This window comes from Haliaeetus leucocephalus, unplaced genomic scaffold (assembly GCF_000737465.1).
Source record: "Haliaeetus leucocephalus isolate CR32 unplaced genomic scaffold, Haliaeetus_leucocephalus-4.0 Scaffold339, whole genome shotgun sequence".
In the NCBI taxonomy this organism is placed as follows: Eukaryota; Metazoa; Chordata; class Aves; order Accipitriformes; family Accipitridae; genus Haliaeetus; species Haliaeetus leucocephalus.
This window is the reverse complement of record NW_010972775.1, coordinates 3,802,083-3,811,707: the sequence shown is the minus strand read 5'-3', so window position 1 is coordinate 3,811,707 and position 9,625 is coordinate 3,802,083. Positions and strand designations below refer to the sequence as shown.

Below are 9,625 nucleotides of genomic sequence, written 5' to 3'. Positions count from 1 at the left end.
AAAGAAAAGGCCTGTAAAGTCTTTTTTCCATAGGTTGTGCCTTGCAGATGAGTCTGTGTGTAAGGACAGGTCATTAAGGATTTGCTGCTCAAGGATGGAGGCAGAAATAAACTTACGCATGCACAGAGTATGGAGCACAGATGAATCCAGTCATGATTCAGTTTGAGTGCAAGATTAGTTTCCTTTGAAATGCCATCAGAAAGCATTTGCTCACAATCTAGGTCACAGCAACAAAGGCTATGGGAGGGATTGACTGAAGGCAAAAGGAGTGAAGCTGAAATTACCTATGTTCAACAGCTGTCTAAGTCTAAGCCAGATGTTTGCAATGTTAAATATTCTGTGAGAACAGAGGCCTGTACCCATGTAGACCTTGTAGTGGTAAAAAACTGAATTGTACATTTATGTTAAGTCCACACAATGACCTCGCAACTGTCTTACCTGTACTATTGCTAAAAGTCTCTGCATCTCTTAATGCTGAAAGTATGCTGAACACTCATTTTCACAGCTAGCTCATACTATGTTTTTTTCTACTGCTTCACTTCCTTCCCCTGAATAAAATAATTGTTCTTTGAGCTCAGTACTGTGAACCAAACATTGATACAGATTAACATGACCAGCAGATGATGGGAAACAGAAAATCCAGCTAAACTCATTCAGCATAAACAAATATTTTGAGGTGCATTGCTCAGGCAGTGATTAGTTTGCCAGCTGTAGGCAGAGCTACAGAGGAAATTAAAAAGATGGAGTGTGCTGAAAACTGCAGAAGGAAAGAAACTACATCAGGGTACACTGATTCATAATGCAGCAGGGAAAGAGTAGGGTTTAGACTAGGATCTGCTGTATTTTAAGATTCTTGCCTCTTTGAGAGTCAGTCCATCTGTGAGATGCTTTCTATACTGTCACACCAGCAGTGGAGCAGAAACTGTTTTTTTTTTTTTAAACAGGCAGGAGGAGAGGGGAAAGCCCTGCATAAAAGACAAGCTCTCATAAGAGGAAAATATTGCAGGTACCTTTTCAAAAATCCTTCAGGATGCAGCTGCAGATAATGAAGACAAATGATTCCTTCAAAATGCCAATAAAGATAATAATGGAAACAAGCTATGCCTAGAATTCACTTCAGCTTTGGATTCTGATGGCAACAAAGATAATAGCATAATGGAGCCTATAGCGGTAGGAGGCAGAAATAGACAAAAGCTAGAAGGATGAAGAGTTATTTAAAATCTCAAAGTGATATGTACAAAAAAGCTTGAGGCAGGAAATCATCGCTGAGATCATGAAAACATGAACAGTACATGCTGAATAATGGAAGTACATTATGGCCTCACTACCTTTACTTGCAAATAGTACAAATAGCATCTCTAGTGCCCTCTCTAAAATGAGGTATCTCAGTAAACAGCATTAAGTGGAAAATAATCAGGATATTTTCAGAAATACAGTTCTTTTTATCAAGAAACATCAAACAGTCAGGCCCTAGACCTCTCTTGTCAGCAATGGAACATTAGCCAGGAAAATTCAGTAGGTTTAGGGTAGGATTTCTACTGAAAAAGCAGCCACTTATAGAAAACATCCCAGTAATATTGGCACTCAACGGTATTACAAGAGACATGGGAAAGCTAGTTCCAAGTTCCTCTTCCTGTTTTATATGATGCTGTCAGCTTCAGTCTGATGATATGGAAGAAGCCTGCTTATGGTAAGAGCTTTTTGGCAGCCTGGAGATTCTCCTAATCCCTGGAAATGATGAAAAGATCTGAGAGAAAGCAATCCAAACTATATGCATTTCTAAACCAGAATACTAGTCACCTTATCACTTCACACTTAATGCTATCTGATAATGTGGCAAGGCTGGAGTGTCTTTTTGTGTCACTTCCTTTGATTTTTAAGAAAATTTGGGACATAAATTAAATGGAATAGAAAAAAAACATATTTTGAGCTGGAAGTTCTGGAGAGGGAACTGAGAAGATTCAAGGATGGGATGAAACAGATGGGGAAGCAGAAAGCCTGGTTCATTTCTGCCAAACTCATCACAGGATTCCTGGATGATAATGCAGGCACTGCCTGAGCCCTCGTGAACCCTGAGCAACAGGGTAGGCCTGTTCTATGTACAACAAAATATGACGTTGTCATTAAGGTCTGTTGAGAACATGGCTGCAAGTGTAAGGGACATGCACACCATTGGAATGCTGTACTTACAGATCAGTGCTGAAAGTACAGCTGGCAGCCTATATTAATAAGGTTTAATCCGTTATCCAAGGAAACCATATATGTACCATGGGAATCTGTGACCTCCCACAGGGAGATTGACTACTAACTTCACCAGGATGGTTTAGAAAGGATCTTGTAGCCCTTCAAGGCCTCTCCTCTGCTGATTTATCATCTCATCATATGCTTTTGGGAATCTATCTCACACCTGTCCTTGAAACCTCAGCCTGCTCCTTTTTAAACTTTCCCTGGTAACTCTCTTAGACTTTCACACATTTGTGAAAATCCCCAGAGCCACAGTATCATCCTTCCTCAGAAAATCTGCCTGTGTCAAGGAGTCTCTGAGACACAGGACAGTGATGTGGTAGCAGAAGGGCTGTGCCACTGCTCCTGATGGTCACTGGTACTCTGGGCTTCCCCAGCCATCTGTCATCTCTCAGATGCTAAAGCTCTTGTAGCAGGAGCAGTCTCTGTTACATATGCACAGTCCATATTACAGTGGGGCCACTGATTGGAGGCAGCAGTATATTACTTCTAAATAGAAAAATACCGCTACTAAGAGAACAAAGACTTTCAACTGAGATTAACATTTTATTGCCTGGGCGGTAGGTATCAAAGGGCTTTATGGCTCTTCTGGAGGCACTTCAGTCCAGTTGGATTAAAATCAGCACAGCTGTTCTCCAACTGGTTTTAAAAATGCTTCCAGCAAATGCCACTTCCTGCTGTTGCCGTCCTTCTTCTGGAAGCTGCACCATCCTGCTCAGCTTAGCTCAAAGACTTGCTCTTCCACTTCCTCCTCCTCCCCTGTGAGTTTGCTTCAGGCCTAGTAGTCTCCATCCCTGCATCCTCTCTGCACTTCCCAGCAACAACCTTCAGCACAAAACTGATGACTAGAGCATGGTGGGGGGGTTACCAGTAAGCAAGTGAAACTGCACACACAGACAAGTGAAGCTGTGAGTATGGGAGATGTCAGGTTCCTCTTGCTCTGCTTTCCCCTCTACACTGGGCTTGAGCACCAGGAGTGTATAACTCTGGTTCTTCCTGCACTGATGGGAGAAGGTATGCTCTGCTGTAGCCAGCCAACTCCTCATCCACCTTAGGTCTGCTCAGCAGAGGCAGTAGGACAGGTATTTCCTTGCACAAGCCACGTGGAGGTGAAACTTTCAGTTGGTGAGGACTGCACAACCAGCATTAACCATTAATTGTTTCTGCCTCTGCTGTGGCTGATGGGGTGCAGAAAACTTTTGTAGCAATGCAGGGATGAAGAGGGGCTGGAAGACTCAGGCCTCTAACTGCACTTAGAAGTGAGCAATAGCGTACATTTAAAAGAAAACCGTTGAAAGTGCATGTGCTGAAGAAGCTAGGACAGCAGGACCAGAGCAGCTCCTCTTCTGCTAAAGAGCTGCAGGTGGGTGATCCTGGCAGGAAGCTGAACAGCAGAGTGATAGAAGCAGGGTTCAGAGTTTGTCTAAGCTTCTTTAATTGCTCTCCAATGCACTGCATTGAGTAAGACTCTTGCTGTGCTCTAGCCTAGATTTCACTCCATCCCTAGGATGCAGATGCCATCTGCAGGAGCCACTAGATCTAGCCTCCTGCAAGCTACAATAGCTGTGAAGGGAAGATTTAATTCTAGTAGTCAAAGAGGTGTCAGAAAAGAGACTCTGCTTGCGTCCCTGCCTGTACTCCAAGAAGGAAGCACAACCCTTTTTTGTGGAGAGAGCTGCAATGGTGGGTAGCAGCAAAACTGCCTCTCTCAGCTAGGGTCCAGGAGCAGGGGACACTGGCTGGCTCAGGCACCCCTCCTATTTCAGGCTGTAGATTGAAGGTCTCTCCTTGTAGAGCTGGGGGCTTCCCACCTCCAGCAAAATTGTGTTTGACAGTATTTAGATAGAAAGACTGGAGTTGTCTGCTCCCATAGCTGACTTCTTCCCCAATATGCCTCTTGGGTTCTCCTAACTACACAGGTCCGTGGGACTCTTACCAAGTTCTGACTTGAGGACCATTTTCTCAGAGAGATGATATGGTGTTCTTATCTCAGACTCCTACTGGTTTCTAAGATGGATGGGTATGGTTTTGAATGGTCGTTGACTTCATGAGTTGGGTCTTATCTTGCTAAAAGCCTCATTCAGTGCAATCTATTAAGAAGTCCTGAGCACAACCCCAACAGCTCTCTCTGTCCTTTGGGTCACAGTGCAGGTAATGACATATCAAGACTGAGCTGAAAACAGAACTTGCTGTGAGCCAAGTCCCAACTCACCAGAAAACAAAATGCAGAAAGTGTCTTGTCCTGCTGTGGAGGTTTCCACAGATGACTGAAGATTGTCAGGTGTGGATAAGCTGTCATATTAGAAGCATTTAATAGCAATCAGCAGTTAAAAAGAGCTTTAATACTATCCATACTACCCTTGTGCACTAGGGAATTGCAGTGCATGGTGCTGAAGGGTGTAACTTTATGATCATTCTTGCCAACTGTTTCACTAAATCCCCAAATTTCTTTCTTGTGGATGTACGGAATGTGTTCTCTGCTGCCATCCCTCTCTGAAGGCATGGAGCCCTGGGCTCTCTGCAGCTGGGATGTGCCCAACAGCGGTGCCCAGCACTCAGTCCTCCTCGCTTTCCTCCCTCCATATGTGAGAAATGCACGTAGTGGTACTTGCCAAATTAAGCATTCTCCTGCAGTGAGTGAGGAGAGCAAGTGATTTGGCTCTCCAGAGCATGCGTGAGCAGATGGCAGGTGAGGTCTACCTTCCTGAGAGGGATAACACTTGTTCCCGGAGGTTTAGGGGTGAAAGCTTGGCCAGCAGTGCCTGGGTTTGCAAAAAATCCTGAGGTAAGAAAGCTGAACTGTGCCTCCCCCCTCAGTTTCCAGCAGTGTTTAGGAAAGAAGGCAACAGATGCCATCCATTTAAAACAAGCACGCCAGTAACAACCACAGCCTGAACCAAAACAGATGTCATCTCTATGGCTGCTAAGCCTGATATTTCACAGACTGCTGGACAGTGTAGCCTGAGGTTCCCCAGTCACTTGTTGTATTTCCTTCATGCACACAACTCAGCATCCAGTTAATCTGCCATCAGCACAAAATAGTCCTTCTACTTCCTGACATCACTGGGAAAGACTTTGTATAAACTTAGACTCTGCTGAGTAACTAGAAAAGGAAAATTTTCAAGCTCCCTAACAATACAGGAGGACCAATGGTACTGCAACCTGAATATAGGTGCCTGTTTTCAGAATAGTAAAAGTTTGCCATCCTATTTTTTTATTATATGATCTATTTGGAAGTAAGCACATTTACTGAATTTCCCTTTTGGTACTAACAAACTCTTCACAGCAAGGTTGTTCTCCCAAACACAATTTGGGCAGGATCCCATATACTAGCACTTCTCTCACAAGTAAAAAAATCATCTTAAAACACCTTTCTTCATCTGGAGAAGTAAAATGTAGCAAGCCCCAGAAATAAGTTTTGAAAAGCCGCTTCCAAGATACTTGAGCCTCTCCTTATACTCAACCTGAACTTTAGAGCAGTTCACGTGCTATCTCTAGATAGTTGCAAGGCTGCATTATCATCTGATTTACTGAGAGTCTGCTGAATGCTTGGGAGGGACTTTTAGAGGGGTTTTAGAGTTGTGTACATCTGTATAAATGGCAGCTCTTGTAAGAGATTAAAACAAACAAAAGTTCCTGAGCGCCAGCATTTTAGAGGAAAAATTATCATGGCAACTTGAATTGCTATCAGTGAATCAACTAATAAACACCAGTCTGAGGTAATTAATATCCCAGGGGATGAGAAATCCAAGGAGTGTTTTTTCTCAGTGGAGCCCTAGCATGGGTAAGGAGTTTGACTTTCAATGTCTTCTGTGACATTGGCTCTTGCAGCACAGACTCCTTGCCATACAGCTAGTGTTAGGAATAAGTGCTTTCTCCTCCGGCAGTTATTAATCTACTTATTTTGATATTAGCAATTTTGTGTAGTGATTATAAGCTATATACAATCAAAAGTGAAGCTTAAATTCATATTATCGAAGATTACATGGTGGCACTGAGGACACTGCAGTACAAAAAAAAATTTGCAAAAGCAAAGATTGTATCTCAAACCATGTGGTATCAAAACTAAATATTCAGTCACGTTTTTACTGAAATATCCAACCTGCCATGTTCTTAGTTTACAGCTTACCTAATTCCTGTGGCTTTGCTGCTGTGGCACAAGACATAGGGGAATGAAACTATTTGTTTTTTTTCTTACAAATTGTCCAACATGAATTTTATAAACCCTTTTTTCAGTTTGTTACTGAAAAGATGCCAATGTCAAAATGTCTGTGATCTTTTTAATTAGCTGCCCCAAGTAGCTCCAACTTTGAAATAGTCTATGCATAGATTATTATGTGTCTTACCCACCTCTGTAGATTCACTTGCGGATCTTAGGCTCGATTGATTGGACTGACCTAAACTTCTTAAGTAAATATTCTACAGAGGTTTCCCAAGTTTTCATTCTTAATCTCCTAAACTCACTCATGTGGAAAAAAAAAACTTCAGTTGCTGTGTATTTTTTTTGTCTGTAGCTAAGTATGAAAATTTTTACTCTCCTCCTCTAAAGATCTCTCACCACCTTAGAACCATGTAAGATTTACTGCATTCGAGCTCTAAATACAAGTCATATGGTAGTCTGTGTGTAGCCAGGATTAGAAGCGATTTGATTCAAAGGCCTGTACTTCAAACTGTTGGACCAACCTGCTTCTCCTGTAGAGGAACGTATAGTGTGGGTGCCATCTGGTTGTTCCTGCTATTGTCTTTCATCCATCTTTATAGAAAAAGGGAGGAAGACAAAAGAAAGGCATAACTAGAAAAGTGTTTTGCATTACATTGCGTTCTCTCTTTCTGTCTTGGTATGGTCTCTGTTTTATATTAAATATTAAACTGCTGTGGAATACAGACCTGAGAGCATTATTTAGCTCAGCTTTTTCCACAAAAAAACCTGCTTTCTCTAAAGGCTGAAATATGGTGAACAACAATAGTGAAATTCTCTCTGTGTAGTGACTGTCTTTCGCAGAAGTAGTGCAAAGTAATTCCTTCTATTCACATTCTCTTCTTCACTAAGACACTCCCATTTAGCCTGCTTCTGTCAGCTCTAATTACAAACCAGCAATACCTATCACCGTTTTTCTGCTGGATAAGGTCTCCCTTGAATTTTACTTATTTCAGGATGTTGGATCCCAGCTGGGAAATGGAGAAAACATTCTGGAAACTGCAAAAACATCTTTCTTCCTAGATGGTAACACAACACCTTAAAGGGCTCCATGTTCTGAAAGAATCACACATAAAAAAACTAGTATGCATAACAATGGGGTAGCCCTGTTGCTAATAAGCAAAGAGAAAGAAAATTTTGAGTATAAATTAAAAGCCTAACATCAAATGGCTAAACATTTTGTTAAAACCAAATATACATGGGATTTGCTTTCCAGAAATCTGTCTGATATGGAAGAAGGGCACAAAACCCTAAACATTTGGTGCTAAAGGATTCAGCATGTGAACAAGAAATACTCCCTAAAATTCCCTTCCTTGGATGTACCTGACCCACCGAAGTTAGCCTTCAGCCAACAGTGGAAGATAACCAGAAGACATTTTGTCACCAGCATCCTGTGAACCCAGCCCTGTGAGACTAGGGGTTTCTTTGACAAAGGAAGACAAGTGGTCAGTCACGGTGCAGAATGTCCCTGGAGATGCATCTTATCTAAATTTGTCAAGAGACGAAGATACCATCATTTGACTGCCAACACTTCATCTGCTCATCACTGCACCTCCCAGCACTGACCCCAGAAACTCCTGCCAAAGTCCTCTGGGAGCAAACGTGTGGCCAGCATGTGTGAGGCAGCCACGTGTGCTGGGGAGCAGAGGGTAAACCTGCCCTTTGCGCCAAGGTATTAGGCTGCAGGCCCCACTGTTTGTCTGAGCTCTGAATGAAAAATGACTGCACTGATCCAACAAAGGTAAAAGCTATAAAGAAGATGCCACGCATAAGTAATCTGTTCAAAGGAACAGACAGCTTTTGGCATCCTGAACATGCTTTATGCAACTAAATTGGGGGAGCTCCTCTAGACACGTCTCGGCCACATCCTCCACCACCTTCCTTCCCACTGATCTAGTTCCTTCTGCCTGCAGTCTCTCAAAGATATGCCAGACATCACAGCAGCCTAGAGCAGGTAAAAAGATGCCAGAATTACGGTTGCTCATGCAGTTTTGAATATAACTTTTGCAATCAGTGTGTCAAATCATTCTGTCACGGTTCAGGAAGGCAATGGCAGTTTAGGTCAAAACAGATGCAGGCAAAAGGGAAAATGGATCAATTAAAGGCCAAGTCACAGACATCTTCTTGGTAATCTTCTTGGCTGCCTGAGCCTGCTGCTAAGTTCTGGCTGCATTAGCATCTAAACCCTAGGTATTATCTATGTCTTATAGCCTGGAGAAACTAGTATCACTTGACTTGGTCACCACTGTGAGTATGACCTCATGTACTGCAACCATTGCACTGCAGATCAAGACACAAATAAAATTCCATCATCCAGCTAAGAAAAAAGATCATCATTTGAAAGCAAGAAAAGAAAAAATATATGAAATGAAAAAACCTCCCAAAGAAACCTAGCATCAGAGACTAAGAACAAAGCAAGGTTAAGCCTGGCTGCGTGACAGAATGACACCACCACATCTTTCCACCCTTTTGTGTGGGCTGTGGTAGCATTACTGCTCTGCATCAGGAATCAGCTCATGGAAGGGGCTTTAATGCTCTACCCTGGGAAAGGTTTGCTAGTACAGGTTTCTTTCCTTAAAGGCTGTCCTATGCCATCTTAGCAGTGGATGGCAAGAACACGATGAATTGCAGCCAAGAGCAACTTCACAGGAGTTCTGGAGCGCTGCTGCAGTGGTCCCACCTGTCTGCAGGGCACTCTGGTAAATACTGCTGAGGGAAATGGATGTCCTTAACGCAGTTTCAGCCTAACAACGTTACTCTTGCAAAAAGCGTTAAGAGCCTTGTTACAACGCTCTACTTTAATCCACTGCAAGCCTCAAATGCCTCTGGAAGAACCCCCCGGCCAGGGCTGCAGCCTGCTTCAGCTCGGGCGGCCGCTTGCTGCCGTCGGGAGGGAAGAGCTGTGCGGCTGAAGAAAAGGCCACGACCACCCACAGGCCCGGCGGGCCTGCTCTTGAAAGCCCTCGGCGGCTGAACGTGAGGCACCGCCGCCCGGACCCCACCAAGCCCACAGCGCTGCGGGGCCGAGCCCAGGGGTTGCGGACAGGCGCCCCGGCCTCAAGTTGCGGCGCGCGGGCGGACAAGGCCCCGGCGACGACCGCCGCCCGACTGACCATCAGGCCGCGGCGACGGCGCTGAAGCTGAGCTGCGCCCCACCGCGTGAGCCGCGGCCCCGTCACGTGG

At 43.9% G+C, this 9,625-nt stretch overlaps 1 protein-coding gene across 1 annotated transcript in view; it reads left to right on the top strand.

Annotated features, from left to right (window-relative positions):
* The first annotated feature begins 8,055 nt into the window (after positions 1-8,055).
* IREB2 (iron-responsive element binding protein 2) overlaps positions 8,056-9,625 on the top strand; it is a 26,497-nt gene continuing 24,927 nt past the window's right edge. The window contains exon 1 of the mRNA XM_010572258.1: positions 8,056-8,114. Coding sequence (XP_010570560.1) covers positions 8,056-8,114 — 59 coding nt within the window. The remainder of the gene's footprint in view (positions 8,115-9,625) is intronic.